Source organism: Genypterus blacodes, unplaced genomic scaffold (genome assembly GCF_046128005.1).
Source record: "Genypterus blacodes isolate CSIRO-AG114 ecotype Tasmania unplaced genomic scaffold, CSIRO-AGI_Gbla_v1 ptg000055l_1, whole genome shotgun sequence".
In the NCBI taxonomy this organism is placed as follows: domain Eukaryota; kingdom Metazoa; phylum Chordata; class Actinopteri; order Ophidiiformes; family Ophidiidae; genus Genypterus; species Genypterus blacodes.
Genome location: NW_027466867.1, coordinates 1,395,252 through 1,417,455, shown reverse-complemented (window position 1 = coordinate 1,417,455; position 22,204 = coordinate 1,395,252). Strand labels below are relative to the sequence as shown.

The 22,204-nt window shown below is 46.2% G+C and overlaps 3 protein-coding genes across 3 annotated transcripts; 2 read left to right on the top strand and 1 right to left on the bottom strand.

Moving 5' to 3' along the window:
- The first annotated feature begins 317 nt into the window (after nucleotides 1-317).
- acsf2 (acyl-CoA synthetase family member 2) lies at nucleotides 318-11,758 on the top strand. Its single transcript, XM_076151957.1, has 16 exons — nucleotides 318-647; nucleotides 1,636-1,831; nucleotides 3,080-3,208; nucleotides 3,321-3,374; nucleotides 3,464-3,582; nucleotides 3,720-3,882; nucleotides 4,201-4,296; nucleotides 4,531-4,682; nucleotides 4,792-4,883; nucleotides 5,060-5,136; nucleotides 9,962-10,069; nucleotides 10,156-10,307; nucleotides 10,470-10,611; nucleotides 10,698-10,808; nucleotides 10,934-11,002; nucleotides 11,502-11,758. Exons 1-16 carry the CDS (start codon nucleotides 517-519, stop codon nucleotides 11,556-11,558), a joined length of 1,848 nt encoding a protein of 615 aa, XP_076008072.1. The 5' UTR covers nucleotides 318-516; the 3' UTR covers nucleotides 11,559-11,758.
- Nucleotides 5,256-8,925, bottom strand: chad (chondroadherin). The gene is made up of 4 exons (XM_076151958.1): nucleotides 8,140-8,925; nucleotides 6,262-6,425; nucleotides 5,991-6,148; nucleotides 5,256-5,745 (listed from the first exon to the last, which is right to left on the bottom strand). The coding sequence occupies exons 1-3, from the start codon at nucleotides 8,923-8,925 to the stop codon at nucleotides 6,007-6,009; spliced, it is 1,092 nt and encodes a 363-aa protein (XP_076008073.1). The 3' UTR covers nucleotides 5,256-5,745; nucleotides 5,991-6,006.
- A 1,145-nt stretch (nucleotides 11,759-12,903) lies between the features above and the next one.
- On the top strand, nucleotides 12,904-21,881 carry LOC143001876 (uncharacterized). Its single transcript, XM_076151716.1, has 12 exons — nucleotides 12,904-13,103; nucleotides 13,322-13,524; nucleotides 13,685-13,837; nucleotides 13,898-14,546; nucleotides 15,011-15,026; nucleotides 15,442-15,643; nucleotides 15,771-16,653; nucleotides 17,165-17,317; nucleotides 17,610-17,812; nucleotides 17,928-18,801; nucleotides 19,818-20,008; nucleotides 20,136-21,881. The coding sequence occupies exons 2-12, from the start codon at nucleotides 13,335-13,337 to the stop codon at nucleotides 21,035-21,037; spliced, it is 4,416 nt and encodes a 1,471-aa protein (XP_076007831.1). The 5' UTR covers nucleotides 12,904-13,103; nucleotides 13,322-13,334; the 3' UTR covers nucleotides 21,038-21,881.
- The last annotated feature ends 323 nt before the right edge of the window (nucleotides 21,882-22,204 follow it).

Here is a 22,204-nt window from a genome sequence, read left to right as displayed (position 1 = left end):
TTGGTTATTGACAAATACACACAGATAGTTATTTTCCCGCAACAGTTATATTTACGAGTACATTTCACGTACGTTTCAATAGTAAATGTAAGAGCTTCAGTTGAGAGTAAAGGAGTGTTTTACTTGTTTGTCTCAGTATTGAAGTGCTGCACGGCCCCTCATTAACATGGATAAGTTTACTCAAACTGAAGTACAGTCACAGTAAAGTGGGCCCCTCTCCCGTCACTATGTAGTCAATAATCAGCTGTTGACTGTTAAAAAGAAGGGGGGAAGAAAATAATCTTTCTATGCTTTGCAGTTTCACGCGCTGCCTACAGGCCAACAGCGGTACTGCACCGATTGCTGACAGCCTGAAGGAGCAAAGGTCCGAGAGAGGAGCCGCATTGAACTGCGTCCCCGCACCTTATTGTCCCTCCCTAAAGCTCCGGGTGTGTGCTGAGGTGCGCTTGCATACCAGCTAAACGAGAAGCATCGATCATCGGTTCTTGATAGTTGATTGTGAGCGGCGCCTTGTAGATGCATAGAATGATCCCCAGGCTTGCTCTTTGCTCCCGGAGTCTTCGGGCGAACGTTTGTTTTGCCAAGAACCCCGCAGTCCTGCACGGATCGCGAACGCAACACGTAGTTGTTCTCTTCCAAGCGAGCCGGTAAGTTGCACAAATGCACTTTTCTTTTGACCGTTACGCCAAAAAATGTTAAGAAAGAAAGTAAGTGGCGGTCAAACTCCAAACACGCTTTGTATTGACGTTACATAACTCTATCGCGACATTCAACAAAACTTCCCTGCAGGTTTTGTTTATGTTTCAGATCTGAGGCTCGTGCGTGCGACAATAAGGTGCAATCAAACACTCCGATCCGACAAGATAGCTACTGCTTGTCGTTGAATTGTTAGGGTCAAGTTGGGTGTGTGTGAGTGTGTGTGTGAGAGAGTGTGTGAGTGTGTGTGACAGCTGTTTTTCATATCACATTCCCCCATTTCACATCCCGTCTTATCTCTACGGCAGCTAAAAGTTTGCAGTTACAGTTTACTGCACTGAATATCAGACAGACGTTACATGATTAATGTTCACATTTACCGTTAGCTCGTAACGACACACTTTCAGGCTGTTTTTGATGCTTTTGTGTGCTTGTTTCGCCAGATTTATCTCTATTACGCGCCATTGTATGAAAAGAATTCGCAATATTTCTCTATTCTACTCAGCTCATATATTACAGTAATGTTGTGTTATTATTACGTCTTTCTTCCTTCTTTTTCATCTTTTGTGCCCTCTCGCCTCCTGTCGGCCAAAACTGCTAATTGCAGCTTTAAATATTAAGTTTGTAGGTAAGAAACTATACAATCCCCAAGCTCCTCTGATGATTTATTACTAAGATCCAGATTCTATAACATACTGATGATCTGTTGTCATGATATGGTGTGTTTGTGATATTTACAATATTTTAGTCTGGAATACTCCTGCATGGACTGGTTCCATAATGAATGTAGTCCTTCCCTAATTTCAACCCAACAATCTTGTACTTGGCTTTTTCTCTTTAACTGAAAAGTGTTTAGTTTTGCCTCATTGGATACTAACTCATTTAATACTTAATATGACCATTGTCTTATCATTACGCTGCCCGTCTTCCATCTTGCAGTGGCATCCATGTGGACAGTCCGCCCGTCGTCCCATCTCTCACTACCAGCTACGCTCACGGCACCTCTTCCTGGTCTCTGCGCGATGCTACCATACAAGCGGCCCTGCAGAACACCGTGGAGCGCTGTCCTGACAGAGAGGCCGTGGTCTTTGTGGAGGATGGAATCCGCAAGACCTTTGCACAGTTTCAACAAGATGTGAGCAACTTCCTCTAGGCAAATATTTGCTTGATGTCTGGTTTTAGTCTGGAAGACAACGTCACAACATAGCATTCAGAATAAGACCCTAACACTGAGAGTAGATTTTTTGCATGGGAAATATGTGAGTGTATCTCTTGTTTTGTGCGTGTTTACAGATCAGATGCTTCAGTCATTCAAGTTTGAATCATGAAATTGAACCTGTTGAAAGATGCAGGACTGTGTGTGTGTGTGTGTGTGTGTGTGTGTGTGTGTGTGTGTGCATGCTGAACAAGTCCTAAATGGGCCCCAGAGCAATAATCCACACAGAAATGAAGTTTGTATAGATGCAGGATTTACTTGATGACATTAATCTATCTTCTCAAACAGAATAACAGGAACAATTAACTTGAGAGGACCGGTGAGGATGCACTTTTATAAATACATCACCCATATCAGTTTGACTATTAAACCAGAGCAAAATAAATGTCTGTTTTAATCTCTCTGTCTGGGAAATGGCAGTTAAAGAATGAATAGATTAAGCACTTCCATTACTGAACGACAGCGTGTCTCTGTTCTTGCTTCAGAGACGTTACTCATCCACTCCACTTTGCTGAGACTTTTCTTGTGTTTATGATCCATGTAGTTTAAAGTCTTCCTGGAGCCTCATGTAAATCTCTTCAACTTTCACCTAGTGACATTTTGAACTCCAGTAAAAGGAGACCATAATGTCAATCATGGTGTGATGACACCAATAACCCTGCACAAAGAGCACTGACCGCACACCAGGTTCCATGTTACTACCTTTCGTCATTCATTCAACCAATACCACCCGTTTGCCGTCCCCTTGTGTACATACAGCTGTCCTCAATCTAGTTTACTTTTGATTTAATATGGTGCTGCAACTCTTGCATTATCTGTCTTTGTGTCGTTTTCACTTCTACATGGTCTCGTGCTGTTCCTGCTCTGCTTGGCAGGCGCTGGGGAGCCCATCCTGTTTGAAGATTTGTCGGTTTATGTTCACATTCCAGAGCTCTGTAGCTATTTAAAAGAAGCTTGTGCTGTTGTTGGAACATGTATTGGGTTTTCCTCTCAGCATTTATGACACAGGCAAGCTAAGGCAATAATGTGATGAATGAAAACAGTTATAAAGCTAGAAAAATGGCATCCCCCCAAAAACAACACTGAGTGTGCTGATGGTTGTGCATCATGTTCTATTGTTCTTTGTCACAGAGAACAGATGTGTTATTGCGTAACATCTCTCTGCAGGTGGACCAGGCCGCTGCTGGGTTGCTGGCTCTTGGGCTGACGAAGGGCGACCGGCTGGGCATGTGGGGGCCCAACACATACGAATGGATCCTCTTCTACTTCGCCACAGCCAAAGCCGGCGTCATATTGGTAAAGGACGGGCATTCGCAGTGCCACACGTGCACACAATTGCCTTCATCAAACATTTAATCTGCTCTGCCTCACGATCTCTCAGCATGTTCTTGTTTTACCACCCCAACAGGTTGCTATCAACCCTGCATACCAGCAGCAGGAGGTGGAGTTCGCACTCCAGAAGGTGGGGGTGATTTGAGATACTGTGATGCATAGACACAGTATAGACAACAGGATGGGTTAATGAAATGGCGCCTGCTTCTCTTTGCACAGGTCGGGTGTAAAGCTATAGTGTGTCCTACAAAGTTTAGGACCCAGAATTACTGTGAAATGCTGACACAGATCTGTCCAGAGATCCAGTCTTCCACTCCAGGAGCCATTAAGAGTGCCAGGTACAGCAGATGGTGGCTATCTAACATGTTAACTGTTGAATCTGGTTAGTTCAGGTTAGTCAGGATGAATGAACACTGTTGTCTGGGTTGATATGATTATAGTATAACCAACATACATGTGTGTCTGTTGTCCTCAGACTTCCGGAGCTGCGTTCTGTTATCACCTTGGATAGCCGTGAGCCAGGAATGTTCCATTTGGATGATGTGATGCAGGCAGGAGACAGCCAGCACAAACATCAGCTAGAGGACCTGCAGAAAAAACTCTCTTTCGATGACCCGATAAACATCCTGTTCACTTCGGTAATATGAAACGGGTTTCTGCGAGAAATTGGAGCTCTGATTACATCTGTAGATCCGGAGGAGTGTGTGTGTGTGTGTGTGGCCATCTGTTTTTCTCTCAGATTTGAATCTTTTCTTTCCTGTTGAGATCACAGAAACCAATGTTAGGCTTATGATGCGTTCAAGATGGCTTTGTCCCGCTTGCTTCACAAAGTCCCTTTTGTTTGTGTTACAAAAGGATCGTACCACGTGGGCCTGAGGTGGCAGTGCAGTCACAGTAAGCTTTAGTGATGTTTTAATGAATGATTTAAGCAACTGATGCCCAATATCTGTTACCAGGGCACAACTGGAGCCCCAAAGGGAGCGACCCTGACTCACCACAACCTCGTCAACAATGCCTACTTTGTTGGCAAAAGAGTGGGATATGACTGGAGGGTGAGTGGAACCAAAGTGTTGTCTGTTATGTTGCAGGCCTTTCTCATGTGGGTGTGGCATTAGTGACTTCAGTAGGTTCAGTATTTACTTGTTTCCTTAAAATGCACATGTTTATTGCACAGATTCATAATTTTAAGAAGAAGTTCAGTTGCCTTGCCCTCAAGGAATGTCAGATTCCTGTTGGTACAGTCCACTATTCTTCATTCTGGCCCGTCAAACTCTTTGTCCCCCTAGCCGATCACTCGCATTTGTTTGCCCGTGCCTCTATATCACTGCTTTGGCTCTGTGGGCGGTAACCTGTGCATGGCTGTACACGGCGCATCCGTCGTCTTTCCCTCCGCCGGCTACAATGGACGAGCCAACCTGGCTGCTTTGGAGAGCGAAAGGTGAAATCACACATCCTTGGCACAAATACACAAATTAAATTGTGTATGTTGATCTACTTTTCCATGGTTAAAATATCTGTCAAATCTTTTGTCTGCCGTTTCCTCCCAGATGCACGTTCATCTATGGAACCCCCACTATGTTCATCGACATGATCAATCAGCCAGACTTGGCCAAATTTGACTTGTCATCTGTTGAGGCAGGTGAGAGAGACGCAGACACGGTGCTTTTTAAGATGCTTGACCGGGTTTGATTACTGCTGCACGCATTCACCAAGTATGCTGCTCTACACTGAAAAGGAAACTTGTATAGGAATATGTCTCTATGGTTGCGTAGGTTACAGATTAAATCATTTTTTTTACTTATCTTTGTGTTGCAGGCATCATGGCAGGTTCCCCGTGTCCCGCTGAGCTTGTGAAGAAGCTTGTGGCTCTCATGGGCATCAAGCAAATAACAGTAAGTACCAATGAATGAAGATGTGTCAAGATGTAATTCAGCTTTTACACAGTAGGGGGAGCCAAATATACAAAAGAACACTAGCTGTAGTTGGAAGACGTAAGCGAGACAAAGACGCCTTCATTTTGTAGACATTTATTGGTTGTGAGCCGTTACTAGGACACGTGAAGATATTGAATATATAATACATGAGCCTCTTGTCAGTAACCTTTATATATTTGGTCCGCAAACTACCAATCTAAATCAGTTTGAAGTGAAAAGTACGATATGCAGAATTTGCACAAAAGGGAAGAAAAGCACAACAATGTTTCTCTTCTTCTCCATTTTGTGTCGTCTCATCTGAGCCAAACTGTAACTTTAATCCACGTCTGTGTCACAAAAGAACGAGTGAAAGTATCAAAACTAAAGTCCATTAAATGTCTTCATGTTAGGGAGCGACAGAGGGAGAGAGAGGAGCGTTTGTCTACAAAATGTGTTTGGTGTGTGTGTGTGTGTGTGTGTGTTTGGGGCGGATTAATAGTTGGACAGTCTTGAAGGAGAGTTAGTTAGTGTTGCGTCCTCTGCATGTGGAGACGGACACCTGGACAGGCGGTGTCTCCTCGGTGTCTCCTGCGGAAAAAGACAAAATCAGCAGCCAAGTCAAACAGCCCGACCGGGACGCCGCGTCCTGGACCCCAGGGCCACAATGGAAAGGTTCAGACAGGGACAGACAGGGACAGAGGAGCTCTGGAGGAAGGAGGGGAGAAATTGAAAACAAAAACAACTCTCCATGCCTTCCCATTTCCATGATGCTTGACTAAAACAGAACCATATGGACGCAGGTAGTCACGGGTTACTGCATAATTGGGTCGCACCTGAACAGCTGTGCGTTCAACGACGGACAGCCATTTTGTCTTTCTTTGGCTTGACCTTGCAGCCACTCAGGGCGGCGCTGTCTCTCACTTGTTTGCCTCTCTGCTGCGACGGAGACGCACAAACTGCATCCAGGCGATTGCGGCTGGAGTCAATCCACCTGAGGACCAGAAGACACTTAGTAGAGGATTAGACCAGTGGCTGCCCACCTCATACATCATTAATGTCTCAGGTGATATATTTTTAGGTGTGTGTGTGTGAAGGTGGGTTCACCTCCGTAGTCGGGCGAGCTGGCACGTACAGCTCCAAGGGTTGTTGGTGAGGGTGAGGTTGGTGATGGAACCAAACTCCAGGCTTCTGGGCAGAGACTTGAGCTTGTTGTTGTCCAGATGCAGGGATTTCACCGCCGTCACGCCAGTGAACGCACCGTCAGAGAACTAGAACAAGACAAGAGGTACTTTAAGGTGTGTCTTTGGATCAATACACACTTCCTAACACAAACTTCTGACAGACCCTCTTGGATCTGTCAGAGGGTTAGACGAAGGGCATCTCTGCTCTCCTGCTCGACCATGAAAGCCTCCTCTCATCCTCACTAATGTCAACACCGATGCTCACCGCCCTCCCTTTTCCACCTCTACTTCATGTGCATCTGTGAGGGCGCTAAAAGCTTCACAGAGGTGCTAGATGAGCCGACCTACGTCTTGTTGGGAGTTTTGTCTCATCCGGGGGGAGGAAGAGGAGAGGAGGGGAGAAGACCGGAGACGGGGGGAGCCTGGTTTGAAGGGCCGTCTTGTGAATGTGTGGCAGAGATGAAGCCTTTCAAGCAACTTTAGGAAATTTCCACAGTAGCAGAGGCACTGGTACTCTGGACCAATGGAAGATGGATGATTTCCAGCATGGAGCCGGGGTGTTTTTGCTCTTTCTGTCGTCTCCCTCTTCCTCCCGTTCCTCTGCCAGGAAGGCTCGCAAAGGACCCAATTGTCCATTCAACAGTGGCTAAAAATACTCCTCTTCATCGGCCCATGGAACACCCTGCTCTCTATTTACCTGTCTGCTAACCCCTCCTGACCTGTTTACAAGACCCTCAGGGCGAAAGGAGAAAACACGCCTAGGTGAAAATAACACTTGTGTAATAATTAGACTCACACTCGGCTGAGGGCCAGCAAACAAAAACACCCTCTAAATATCTGCATAGGCTGGAAAATGGCTTCATCTCCCCCGGCCGTGTTGGCTTCCAAACTCGCTCTCTCCCCATCTCCTCCTGCCTCTGCTGCTGCCTCCACCTGGCTCTCACACAGTCCCAGCATGAGAGGGGGTTGTTGTCAAATATTGGATTAAGCGCAAGCAGCATGAAGTAAATGTGCCGCTGTAGTAGAAGCATAGAGCTCGTACTGTACAAAGCTGAGCAGGAACCAAGAGGGACGTCTCACACATTTGACCTTAGATTGACACACAGAGAGAGGGAGAGAGAGAGAGTTTACAGCCAGGCACTCGCATCAATTAGGGAGGAATTCAGTCCAATCAAAAGCAATTCAGACACTCAGTGGCTTTTATTCCAAAACACAGGAATCAAAAACGACTAAATTCCTCCACAAGATGAGGAAATACATTACATACTGACACACACACACGCACACGCACACACACACACACACACACACACACACACACACACACACTTGCATAATAAATCTCAGTTATGTAATCTGTGACAGTGCTAAATGAATCAGATCGTCTGTGGAAGCTTCCGTTACCACAGAAACCAGTTTATGAAGCTGCTCGTTAGCTGGCCTGGCAAGGGGGCGTCTGCTGTTGACAAGTCCATGCATAAAAATATGCAAATAGAGTCCAGACGGGTTTGCCAGAACCAAAACAAATAAATATGAAGACGGACACATAAAGGCTCATTCATGCTGCAAACCTGTAATCAGGCCATCGCTTCAATATTAAAGGTAAAGACTGAAACAGACGGGCAATAGATTATAGATTTGTTTCTGCAAATGTGCAACAAGGAACTTAGGAAGTCCTGGACTCCTAACACCACATGTTTTAGTAATTTCTTGACTTTATTTAACTGAGGGCCTGAAAAGTCTCTTTGCAAATCTACATGATTGGAATCTAAATGAGTAAAGAATGAAACAGCAGACTGACCTTCTCCAGTCCCATGTTGTCCAGGTGTAGTTTCTCCATGTAGCGCCCAAAGCTCTGGAAAGCGTAGTCAGGGATGATCCTCAGGGGGTTCCTGGCCAGCGTGAGCTCCTCCACCACCCGCAGTTTGCTCATGGCAGCGGCGGGGTAGATGGACAGCTTGTTCCTGTCCAGGTGAAGTATGGCCAGGTTCTCCACGTCGTCCAGAGAGCCTGGCTGCAAGGTGGTCAGCTCGTTCCCGCTCATGTGCAGCCAGCGTAAGTCCTTGGCACCTACAAAGGTACCTGGCCGCAGCTCGCGGAGCTTGTTGTCACTCAGCTGGAGGATGAAGAGGTTGATCATGGGGGAGAAGATCCCTCTGGCCAGGTCACTGATGTGGTTCCCGTCTAGGTAGAGGTAGGTGAGCGCGGTCAGGTCCTCAAAGGCACCGGGCTTGATGTTGTTGATCTCGTTGTTGGACAGGTAGAGGTAGACGAGCTTCTTCAGCCCCTTGAAGGCCTGGGATCCGATCTCCCGGATCTGGCAGTGCTGCATGTGCAGAGAGACGAGCCCCTTGCTCTCGCTGAAGGAGCCGGTGGGGACGCTGCCCAAGTTGTTCCTCTGCAAGTTCATCAGCAGGGTGGCCTCTGACACCTGAGGGATCCTCCTGAGCCCCACGCTGTCGCAGATGACGTGCTGCAGGTCCCCGTGGCAGTGGCACAGGCTGGGGCACTGGCCCGGGGCTCCCTGCACGGCGGGGCCCAGCACCACGAGGCAGGTCCCCAGCAACAACCAGCTCACACAGCGCATGATGAACACACACGCTCCTCTTCAGATCGATGACTTGATCCGATTATCTTCTGGTGGGACGCAGCAGCAAAAAGGATCCTGTGCAAATCCTCTGAGAGAGGCAAAGCAGAGGACTAAAGGGGGTGTGTGTGTGTGTGTGTGTATGTGTGTGTTTGGAGAGAGAAAGAGGGAGAGGAGTGTAAAGGTGAGTGACTGAGCGAAGGAGGGCATGCAGAGACACATTCACTTTGGGCTTTTGAGAGGAGCGGAACACAGCGCTATTTATAACATTTATTTGAGGGGTGTGTGTGTGTGTGTGTGTGTGTGGCAGGGGGGGGCTTGGCAGGGTGAGCGAGAGGTTTGCAAGAGGAAGTCAAGTGTCTGTGAGAGTTTAACCCTGAATGAGCAGGAAGGCGACACGGGATCCATTTGTTCAAGTGCCTCACTTTTTTACAGCATTGGGAAGATGAAGCGTTGGACTCTGGCTCATTATGTTGCGTTTCTATACGTTCCTCTTTCCAGCTTCTAATAACAGCGGGATGTTTATGTAACAAGGTGCTACAAGGTGAAGTTTGATCCGTGCACGATCCCAGACATCTGTATTGTTCTTCAGTCTGCTGTGGCAGGAAAGGTAGCCGCTGTGTCAGGAGCCCTAATGGCCTCCAGATGCTTGGCACGTCGCAACAATTGTAAAGGATCCTTCCATCATCCCAGGAATGAAAGTCTGAGATGCCACTTTTCATTCCAGAGCGCATTCCTCTCCCTCCTCTCCGGCGGCCCGGCTTTCCGTGGTCAAAGCTGGAAGTCGTTAAGGCGTCTTTCAGTTTCATCCTGTGGGAAAAGAAAAGGCGGCAAAATCTGTCGGGGGGAAATAACGGGAGAGCTGGCCCGGAGAAGCGGAATCTCGAGTTTGCTCAACAGATCTCGCATTTTATTGGGAACTCAACATCTCCATCCATTCTGCCTCTGTGATTGAATACACACCTGCCAGCTTTGATGCACTGACTCTCTCCACACACACACACACCTGCTCCTAACCCATTTGCTTCTTCCACAGATCGGCTACGGCACCACAGAGAACAGTCCGGTCACCTTCTGTTCCTCCCCCTTGGACAACATGGAGAGGAAGGCGGAGACGGTTGGGTACATCATGCCTCACACTGAGGTACCTCGCCGTTCACTCGTTCAGTCGTTCACTCTTTCCATTTCCCATCAAACTGTCATGGTTACACACACTCAATCCCTCCGCAGGCCAAAGTGGTGGACCCTCAGTCAGGAGAGATGGTGCCGCTGGGCGTGATGGGGGAGATTCTGATCCGAGGCTACTGCGTGATGTCGGAATACTGGCAGGATGACGCCAAGACAAATGAATGCATCACCAAAGACGGCTGGTACAAAACAGGGTGAGTCAGAGTGATGATGAGGCAGAACGGACGCTTCTGGATCCACGGGAGACATCAGAACCCTAGTTGGATACGCAAATGTTCCTTGATTTCCCAACGAAGGCCCAAACGGCGATATTGACGTTTAAGTCCGCGGTTTTCTTCCCCGCAATCCAAACGCAGAGACATAGGCAGCATGGACGCGTTCAGTTACTGCCGCATCGACGGGCGGATCAAGGACATGCTCATCAGAGGAGGAGAGAACATCTATCCCACTGAGATCGAACAGCTCCTGCACACGCATCCCAAAATCAAGGAGGTCCAGGTGAGCGCCAAGAGGAGTTGAGGAAATGTTCTCATCTACGTTTACGTTCTGTGTGTCGTGACTTCCTGTTTTGGCCTACGTCTCAGGTGGTCGGGGTGAGAGACGAGCGGCTGGGTGAGGAGATCTGTGCCTGTATCGATCTGGTGGAGGGACAGGAGTGCACGGTGGAGGAAGTCAAAGCTTTCTGCAAGGGGAAGGTGAGATGAGGAACACACACACACACACACACACATGTCGCCGCCATGTCCTGCGTCCTTATTATTCAACATTCGAACAAGTTTGGACATGTCTCCTCAGTCTCTCCTCTCTTTCTTCCTTTCAGCTCGCCCACTTCAAGATTCCTCGCCACGTATTGTTCGGAGTCAAGTTGCCTGTCACCATTACTGGAAAGGTAATCCACACGCCGCCTCAACATTCCCACATTTCAGGAATAACTCAGAAGAAGACCCACAGGTTTTTCATCATAGCTACAAGTAGCAGCTGTGACGGCACTTTGATGAATTAAACAAGGGTGTTGGAGGTCTAACACACACACACACACACACACACACACACACACACACACACACACACACACACACACCAACTCCCCTCTTGTGTTTCTCCCCATTCAATATAATTTGGCGTAGACGCGAGGTTGTGTTTGAACAGGCCCCCGCCGCCCCCCTCACGCCCCCAGACAGGCGGGACAGGGAGCTATTACCTCGTCTGCACGCTACACGTCCCCGCTCCGTATTCTAGATCCGGATGCGGGTGGCGGACCTCGTCTCCATCTTGACCCTCTTTTACTTTGACCCCTTGGCTGTTAGGTAACAGGGCCGAAAACATCATGAAACACTAAAATCAGAGTGATTGATGAGGTTCTTGTTCTTCTTCCTCCTTCTTCTCAGATCCAGAAGAACAAACTACGTGACCAGGCCGAGGAGATACTCGGAATACCCAAGTGAAAATGAGAAACCGACGCAAGAAGAAGAGAGTGTGTGTGTGTGCACAAATCAATTGGGGATCAATCATGTATGCACGTCTGTGTCAAAGGGTTTACTTGCACTGCCTCACTGCTGTTTGTTGCTTCGTCCAAAACAATGATTTTAAACTGTGAAAAACACTCTGAGCACCAACTTTCTTTTAAATTTTATCAGCAAATAAACCACAGTGTTTTGTGTGTGTGTGTGTGTGTGTGTGTGTGTGTGTGTGTGTGTGTGTGTGTGTGTGTGTGTGTGTGTGTGTGTGTGTGTGTGTGTGTGTGTGTGTGTGTGTGTGTGTGTGTGTGTGTGTGTGTGTGTGTGTGTGTGTGTGTGTGTGTGTGTGTGTGTGTGTGTGTGTGTGTGTGTCTGTCTGTCTGTCTGTCTGTCTGTCTGTCTGTCTGTCTGTCTGTCTGTCTGTCTGTCTGTCTGTCTGTCTGTCTGTCTGTCTGTCTGTCTGTCTGTCTGTCTGTCTGTCTGTCTGTCTGTCTGTCTGTCTGTCTGTCTGTCTGTGTCTCTCTCTCTCTCTCTCTCTCTCTCCATGTTAAGCTTTATTGATCGCTATAGAAGTGCTGGCAGGTGCTGCCATTCACACACACACAAACACACACATAGGGGCGAATATAACAGACACTCTCTCTCTCACACACACACACACCACAAAGCCCAAAAGAATTTCCTCCCAAGTCTGACCAGAGTACACGTGCCGTCCACCTGATGCCGGGCTGCAGGATCGGATGTCTTCTCCTGTCTAGACCTGAAGGACTCGGCCCAGGAATAGTCCTCAAGAGCCCAGAAGAAAACAAACGAAGCTCCAGGCTCTCAGGTGGAACCTCCAGGTTTATTTTTCCTGGTCTTATTCTGCAGATTTTGGGGGCTAAATTTGAGCTATCAGGACTTGTGCACAGTCTAAAAGTGTGTGTGTGTGTGTGTGCGCCAACAATGTAAACCTTGATACCATCGCTGATATCAAGTACTGATGTTACTGTATGCAACTCTAATGATGAGATTGCTTGTCACTACATTGCACCATTATTTTTGCTCAAAACGCCCTCGTGTGGCAAAAAGGAGGCTTGACACTCAAACTCTTCTGAATCCTGCAGGATGTCAGAATGCCACCGGGCTCGTAACCTCTTAAGCATAAGAATGGAAGGTTTAGCGGTTAATATGTGAGAGTTTTCTTTCCTTTGTGATTCTTTTAATTAACAAAAACAACAAAAACAAATAAAATGACAATAAAAACACCACAATCCCCACTGTTTGTATATGCTGCAGGCTCCAACTGCGTCCACTGGGAGGCGACAAAGTACTGAACGCTGCTGCCAGCCGCTTTTAAAGACCAGGAAGAGGAAGTCACGTGGGCCGTGAGCCACATGAAAACAACAGCGTCTCTAGCGCTGTTATTCACGTAAACCTCTTTAATTTCTATACGGAACAACATGAAATAAACGGGACTTCAGTATTTCCACCCTGTTGCTGTGGATCACTTAAGACCGCGGCAGTATTTCACGAAACTACTTAAATTCTAAGGTATGCTGCGGTGTGTTAGTGTGAATCACGAATATAAACAATCTAAAGGCCATTAAACGTCTCTGCGATGGCCGATTTAGTGTGTTAATGTCACATTTCTAAGTATGAGCCTTTCCTGTCATGTTTGCGGTCGGATCTTGTAGTTACAGGCACCATGCTGATCCTGTAAAGACTTCAGAAAGATACACACAGTGATTGACAGGTTCTCTTTCCTTCAGTCCAATCAGAGACATGTCCAAAATCGAGCGTCTGAACATCCGGGTGTCCAAACTGCTGTCCCTGGCAGTGCAGGAAGTGCTGGAGGTGGTGAGGGAGACGGTGTGGGAGTACCAGGAGAAAAGTGCCAGGACCCAGAGAGAGAACCAAAGTCTGAAGAGGAGGCTGCAGGAGCTCCAGGACAAGATCAACACAGACTGTAATGGTAAGAAGAGAACACACAACTCAGAACGTGAATGTGGGAATGTTCCTGCCAGATGTTGAGATGTTTAATGAAGGATCTCAGTCATTCACGTGATCGGATGATGATTCAAGAACAGCACTGATCGTCCCTGTCCTGCTTCATCACCTTTGTTGTATTGCAGGAATCGTGCCACAGGTTCCTTCTGCACCCAAGCAAGCTGAAGTGGAGCTGAGTCCCACTGAGCAGGAACAAAGAGAGAACATTAAAGGAGACGTTGATGAGCACAGTGCAGACATTTATCCCTCAAGTTCATATGAAGACATTGACTATGAAGCTCCCATCACAGTTCAGCATTTAATCAACTCTTGTTTCTCCCTTAAAGACACAACAGAACCGTATTTGGGTCTGAGTGATATTAAAAGAGAGGCTGAAAGTGCAGCGTCGACATCAATTACAAGCAAAGGAAACTGCATCTTTACAGTCTCTGATAATGAGTCTCACCCTCTTTCTCATCTTCCCTTTATAACTGAAGGAATCAAAGCAGAGCCTCAATTAGAGGAAGAAGCTCTGCAAGTCACAAATTATTTTAACAATGTTGCTGGAACAAGCACATTAAATCTAGAACCTAAAGTCATTTCAGCACCCTACTTTGGGTCAGGGGTCATCTTGAACCAAAATGAGTCAGAGGAGCCACCAGACTCTGTGTTATCTGACAGATACAATGCAAACAGTGTTGGAGCAGGAAACAAGAAGAGTTCAGGTGGAGCTGGCTTAAGAACGTTTCAGAGATGCACGAGGAAACGGTACAGCTGCTCTCTGTGTGGACGCATGTTCACACACGCCGGCGACTTCAAGAAACACAACAGGGTCCACACGGGGGAGAAGCCATACTGCTGTCCAGTGTGTGGGAAGAGGTTCAGTCAGTCCGGGACCCTGACGGTTCATCTGCGCTACCACACAGGAGAGAAACCCTTCAGCTGTCACCACTGCGGCAAAGCGTTTCGTCAATCGGGTGATTTGAAGAAACATCTGCAAACTCATCAGTGATGCTTCGGTGTTATATGAATCTATTGTATCATAGCACTGTTCATCTTAAAAATATATTTAAGGTTATGCAGACTTTACAAAAACTATATGTGATGCATTTCGTACTGTTGTTGATCAGATAATACCATCATATTGTAAAATGGTACAATAGGCTGCAAGTGTGAGATATGAATTACAGAAACGACTTCTCATAATGTTGAATGGGAATGTTTGAGAGCTTCCAGTGTATTTCCAAAAGGAGATACTATTTTTTGAAGGATTTATTCTAACACAGTTTTACACTGTGGTGTTCCTCAGGGTTTCATAAAAATATCTTATTAATACTTTGCCCACATCTAAAGCCCCTTTGATAGAGGCTGCGAATAATTCACTCTTTTTATATTGGTGCTCTTTTGTATGATTTTAAACAAATAAACAAAACAAAAACAAAAAAAAACACTCCCATTTCTTTATGTTGTAGTCTCCAGCTGTGTCCAGTAGGTGGCGACAAAGTACTGAACGCTGCTGCCAGCTGCTTCTTTAAAACACCAGGAAGAGGAAGTCACGTGGTCCGCGAGCCACATCAAAACAGAAGCTTCATCAATCACAGCGCTGTTTATTCACTTAAACCTCTGTCTGTACGGAACAACATGAGATAAACTGGACTTCACCCTGCAGCTGTGGATCACTCAAGACCGCGGCAGAATCCACGAAACCACTTTAATTCTCAGGTATGCTCATATAAAGGTCATTAAATGTCTCCGTGATGGCTGATTTAGTGATGAATGACAGTGTTAATGTCTCATTTCTACCTGCTTGTGGTCGGATCTTACAGTTACAGGCACCATGCTGATCCTGCAAAGACATAAGAAAGATACACACACAGTGATTGACAGGTTCTCTTTCATTCAGTCCAATCAGACGATGTCCAAAATCGAGCGTCTGAACATCCGGGTGTCCAAACTGCTGTCCCTGGCAGTGCAGGAGGTGCTGGAGGTGGTGAGGGAGACGGTGTGGGAGTACCAGGAGAAAAGTGCCAGGACCCAGAGAGAGAACCAGAGTCTGAAGAGGAGGCTGCAGGAGCTCCAGGACAAGATCAACACAGACTGTAATGGTAAGAAGAGAACACACAACTCAGAACGTGGTTTTAGTTTATGGCAACTGGATTTGCTGTTTAGTCGTGATGATGATTTGCTTCTCAGTCAAGTGTTCTTGTGTGTGTCGCCTTTGTTGCGTTGCAGGAATCGTGCCACACGTTTCGCTTGTGTGGCAGCAGGCGGAGGTGGAGCTGAGTCCCGTCCAACAGGAGGACAAAGAAGACACGAAAGGAGACGCTGATGAGCACAGTGCAGACATTTATCCCTCAAGTCCGTATGAAGACATCGACTATGAAGCTCCCATCACAGTTCAGTCGGTAAACAACTCTAATCTCTCCCCTAAAGACACAACAGAATCATATTCAGCTGATGAGAGCTTTCACTGTCTGAGGGATTTTAAAGTGGAGGATGAAAGTGTTGCATCGACGCTGATTTCAAGCAAAGGGAACTCCATCTTTACAGTTACAGTCTGTGATAATGAGTCTCACCCTGATTCTCATCTTCCCTTTACAACTAATGAAATAAAATTAGAGCCTAAATCGGAGGAAGAAGCCGAGCAAGTTGTGAATTATTTTCATGACGCAGGTGGAACAAGTAAGGTCACTGTCGACCCTGCTGTCAGTTCAGCGCCCTACTTTGGGTCAGGGGTCATCATCAACCAAAATGACTCAGAGGAGCCGCCGGCCTCATTGTCAGACAGATTCAATGCAAACAGTGTTGGAGCAAGAAACAACAAGAGTTCAACCGGAGCTGGACTGAGAACGTTTCAGAGACGTGTGGGTAAACAATACAGCTGCTCCCTGTGTGGACGCACCTTCACACACGCTGGTGACTTCAAGAAGCACAACCGGGTCCACACGGGGGAGAAGCCGTACTGCTGTCCGGTGTGTGGGAAGAGGTTCAGTCAGTCCGGCTACCTGACGGTGCATCTGCGCTACCACACAGGAGAGAAACCCTTCGTCTGTAACCACTGCGGCAAAGGTTTCAGTCGCTCAAATGTCTTAAAGAAACACCTGCAAACTCATCAGTGATCAGTATTTTGTGAATTTTTCTCTATCATGTCAGAATTTATCGTTTTATATATGATTTAAAGTCATCCAGACCTTTTTTTCAGACATTCTGTGTTAAAACTTGAAGGTAATACATGATAAAAGTACATGTGAAGTTGTCATTTAATCGTTTTTCTCAATGTGAACTAAGTGTAGTACAATCATAAAATCAACTAAAAGTGTTGGAAATAAAATTATGAAACATTTATGTGTCAAAGTGCCTTTTTTAATATAAAAGCTGTACATAGATGGTGTAGTTTCCTGCTGGCTCCAGTAGGTGGCGGTATACCACTGAACTCTGCTGCCGGCCGCTTTTATAGAAAAGGTGTGCATAGATGGTGTAATCACCTGCTGGGTCCGGTAGGTGGCGGTATTGCACTGAGCGGTGCTGCCGGCCGCTTTAAAACTCCAGGAAAAGGAAGTTACGTAAGCGTGGGGCTAAATGAAAACAGTCGTAATGAACGCAGCGCTGTATGGACAGCGGGCCTGATTACTAAGGCCAATAAAGACACCAAACTGCGGAGGAAACACGGGGACATTGAACGTTTCTATGCGGAACAGCTGCAGAGAAACCGGACTTCAGCATTTCCACCGAACACTAAAGACCGCGGCAGTATTTCACCAAACTACTTCAATTCTCAGGTATGCTGCTGTGTCTTTATGTGAATTACTATTATAAATAACTAATATAAAGGCCATAACACGTCTCTGTTATTGCTGATTTAGTGCTGGATTGACAGTGTTTATGTCTAATATCTACCTATCTTAACATTAATTTGATATTTTCCCGTCATGTCTGTTGTCTGTATAATCTTAAAGATTTATCCGAATTAATGTTTTAAGTCTGTTATTTCAATGTTAGACAGGATAATTGTCCCTGTGAAGACTTCAGAAAGATACACACACAGTGATTGACAGGTTCTCTTTCATTCAGTCCAATCAGAGACATGTCCAAAATCGAGCGTCTGAACATCCGGGTGTCCAAACTGCTGTCCCTGGCAGTGCAGGAGGTGCTGGAGGTGGTGAGGGAGACGGTGTGGGAGTACCAGGAGAAAAGTGCCAGGACCCAGAGAGAGAACCAGAGTCTGAAGAGGAGGCTGCAGGAGCTCCAGGACAAGATCAACACAGACTGTAATGGTAGGAATGCTCAGATGCCAGATGTTTGGACTTTGTTTGTTACTCTCGAAGACATTTTGGAATTCCTCTCAGCTGTCAACATTGATCGTCTGTTTTCTGCTTTGTCACGTTGCAGGAATCGTACCACAGGTTTCACCGGCCGAGGCGGAGCTGAGTCTCACTGACCAGGGACAGAGACGAGACATGAAAGAGGACGCTGATGAGCACAGTGAAGAGACTTCTCCCTCAGGGACGTATAAAGACATCGACTATGAAGCACCCATTACACTTCAGTCATCAACCAGCTCTTATCTTCCCCCTGAAGACACAACAGAACCATATTTGGGTCTGAGAAATATTAAAACAGAGGCTGAAAGTGCAGCGTCGACATCAATTTCAAGCAAAGGAAACTCCATCTTTACAGTCACAGTCTCTGATAATGAGTCTCACCCTCATTCACATCTTCCATTCACAACTGAAGGAATTAAAGCAGAGCCTCAATTAGAGGAAGAAGAAGCTCTGCATGTCACAAATTATTTTCACAATGTCGCTGGAACAAGCACTTTGTCTGCAGCCACATTAAATCTAGAACCTAAAGTCAGTTCAGCACCCTACTTTGGGTCAGGGGTCATCCTGAACCAAAGTGACTCAGAGGAGCCACTGGCATCATTATCTGACAGATACAATGCAAACAGTGTTGGAGCAGGAAACAAGAAGAGTTCAGGTGGAGCTGGCTTAAGAACGTTTCAGAGATGCACGAGGAAACGGTACAGCTGCTCTCTGTGTGGACGCACCTTCACACACGCCGGAGACTTCAAGAAACACAACAGAGTCCACACAGGGGAGAAGCCGTACTGCTGTCCAGTGTGTGGGAAGAGGTTCAGTCAGTCTGGCTACCTGACGGTTCATCTGCGCTACCACACAGGAGAGAAACCGTTTGGCTGTAACCACTGCGGCAAAGGCTTTAGTCACTCAAGCAATTTAAAGAAACACCTGCAAACTCATCAGTGATGAGGTTATCCGTACCTGTTTGAATACAGTCCGTGTTGTTAATGTGTAGAATAACACTGTCAAAGGTTGTTGCACTAATAAATTAACCTACAATGAACTGCAAATACATTCACAACATCTTTATGTATTTGTAGGAAGCACTTCTGTCTTTCAAACTATAAAAAGATTCATTATTAAATGCAAAATACGCCGGCTATGACATCCTTTTTTCCAAGCGCTCTGAATGTAATTGCAGTATCTCACTGCGCCAGTTAGCAGCAAGCGTTACAAAGATTATTTCCCAATGTTTTTACAGCATGTAGCAATGCCAGACATTCCAACAATTAACTTTAAGATAACGCCTCATACTTCACCACGCTGGCACTCGCCACTCCCGTGCTTTTATTTTGACAGGCGCCCATTCCCCGGTAGTCATTCCTTTTCTGTTTCCGGGGGGCACGAGTTGTTTTGCTTTGTTCCTATTTATCCCGTGTTGTTTTGCGTGTGCGTTACGTCATTTACACGATTCTATAAAGTGAATCTTCTGCGTGTCTTAGATGGAAAGTTTCGCTCACACTGCGATGCCGTAACGCGTCTGTTTGATCACTGCAGCGTCCGAAAGCGATACGCACTTAGCTAATGTAGCTAAGAGGAGCTAACCCCGAAACAGCAGCCGAGAACTTCACCACAGGTTACAGGTACTAAATATAGTAAATAAACCCGGTAAATACGAACAAAATTACAGGTATTTATATTGAAATATATATGTATGAGTATATGTTAAAGTGCGGTTTGATTCAGAACAAATTAACCGGCATTCTGTCGATGTAAACAGAGAATTGGTCCGCTGTAGTAGGTCGCAGTTTGTTGCCAGGTTGTTATCTGTTTCCATTCTAGAAATGTCAACACTGTTGTTGTCAACTGTACCTAATCAACAAGCCAATGAGTTATAATCTGTATGTAATCAGATTATGCATAGCGGCTGCACATTTCTCCCTTGTGACACATTCTATCCCACCGTGTCATTGCACTCCAGCATGTCTAAGATGGAGCGTCTGAATGCCCGTGTGGCAAAGCTGTTGACTGTGGCGGTGGAGGAAGTGCTGGAGGTGGTGAAGGAGACGGTGTCCGAGTACCAGGAGAAGGCTGCCAGGACCCAGAGAGAGAACGAGAGCCTGAAGAGGAGGCTGCAGGAGCTCCAGGACAAAATCCTAAGAGATGACAAACGTGGGTACAACCTGGTTCCACACTAGTAACAGCAATCATGAAGCATTTGATCATATCAACACTGTTCCTCTCACTCTTAGTTAAAGGATTTAATGTAACGCTTCCCTTTTTGGTCTTTGCTTCACAGCTTCTGAGCCTGAAATTGTTCCATTGCTCATAGAGGAAGAAACGGAGAATACTGAGCATGATTTCAGTCTCACTCCGACCCTGAACTCTGACCTCACACACACAGAACAAGATGTAATACACAAACTCAATCAGTATGTGAAGCAGGAGTCCATAGAACAGGAATGCGGCCGCACTACTGAACCGCAATCCGAGTTCGGCTTGGCACAAACATCAGTGGAACTCTGCAAAGACGAGGTGACGTATGTGACAGAGGAGGCAGTGGACTGGGACATGAGTGCTGCTGACTCGCCAGATAATGCCTGTACTTCTCACTCCATCACTCCTCGAGGGGCGAAGTCATCTGTCATCAAAAGTGAACCTGAGCCGGTGGACTGTGCCACATCAGAACTACGACCTCACCAAGAACACAACGGCGGCTGCGTGGACTTAAGTTGCAACTCATCTCGTCAAACCTCTGCTGAGAGCCAGAGGCAACAAGCCGGCGCCGGACCGTACGGCATTGTCATCGTTCACTCAAATAATGCACTAGCAAGGAGGCATGGGTTTGCGAAACCCAACAGGGGTGCGTTTGATGTCAGAAAGAACAGGAGGGAGCACTTCAGGAGGGAAGACTCTCACCAGTGTTTTGTATGCGGGAAGACATTCAGCAGGATCGGGAACCTCAGGATCCACCAGCGATGTCACACGGGGGAGAAGCCGTACGGCTGCGTGCAGTGCGGGAGACGTTTCAGTCAGGCGGGAGATCTGAACAAACACAAAAGGGTTCACACGGGGGAAAAGCCCTACTACTGCTGCCAGTGCGGGAAGAGCTTCAGCCGCGGCGAGAATCTGAAGAGACACCAGAAGATCCACATTGGAGAGGCGCTGCAGTTACAGCAGGTGTGGAGGGAGCAGCAGTGAACCTCAGCCTGAGCAGTTACTTAAGACTTGATGCTGCATGTTGGGGGAAACTAGCACAATTAAGTTGTCATAACAATGTGAAGGATGTCTGTTATCCTGCTCTGAATTTGAGACGCAGCTGTGGGATACAGTGAACTTAGTAAAGTATAAGTTACAAGCTGCAGAACTGATGAGAACTGATCAAATCATTGTTTTGTTTGGGAAGGTTTCTTGCTGTTTGTCGTTAGTTTTGTGCTTATCATGTTAAGCTTGGACTCCCTCTACCAAATTTACCCTTTGCACATTACTTTCTCACATCCTCTTGACACAGAGCAACATGAACATCCCACTGGGGTACTCACAGCCCACCGGATGGACACTGACTTGCTCTTTAGCTTTGTTTTGCTCCACCGACAGCTTGAAGTTTTCCTCAGCTTTGAAGTTATGAGGTCGCTGCCTTTGTATGTTGGATCGGCAGAAGCAGACTGAAGCAGATGAAGAAGCGCTCAGATCTTGATGTTTAGTCGTTGTCCTTTAGGAGACTCTTGCACATAACAAGCTGTTTGTTTTAAGTTAATATACAAATTAAAGTGGTACAGGTTTGACTTGTTTTGCACTTTACATTTTAGAAAGACTGAAAGGAGGGAAGGTATTGGATGTTTGCATGGGGGGCAAGAGATGGATAATGGCGGCTCCCTATTTACAACAGCTGCTTGACTGTGAATGCAATGAAGTTGTAGCCAAACATGTTGTCATGTTTTTGGTCAAGTGTAGAATGTTTCATCTTCATTGAAGGCCTGAATGCTCAAGTGAATGATAGAGCCACAGGTTTCATGTTGAAGGCATGTTAGTCATTAAAAATCAACTGGTTCAACAAATGACTTGCTTTAGTCTGTACAGGAACACACACACACACACACACACACACACAGCATAATTATTCGGCAGTAACATAGGATTTATTTTAGAGCATTATTAAATGAATATCAACAAAAATTAGGTGAAATAATGAAACATACAGTCGAACCCATATCACCAAAAAGATAAAATAAAAAAATTAGACCACATTAAAGTTTAAAAAAAACTAATTGAGTTAAATTGCTTTAACAAGAAGATAGTACTTATTATGTCCATTAAGTCCAACGGGGGAATTTTTAAACGATTTGGGACAGTTTTGAAGCAATAACC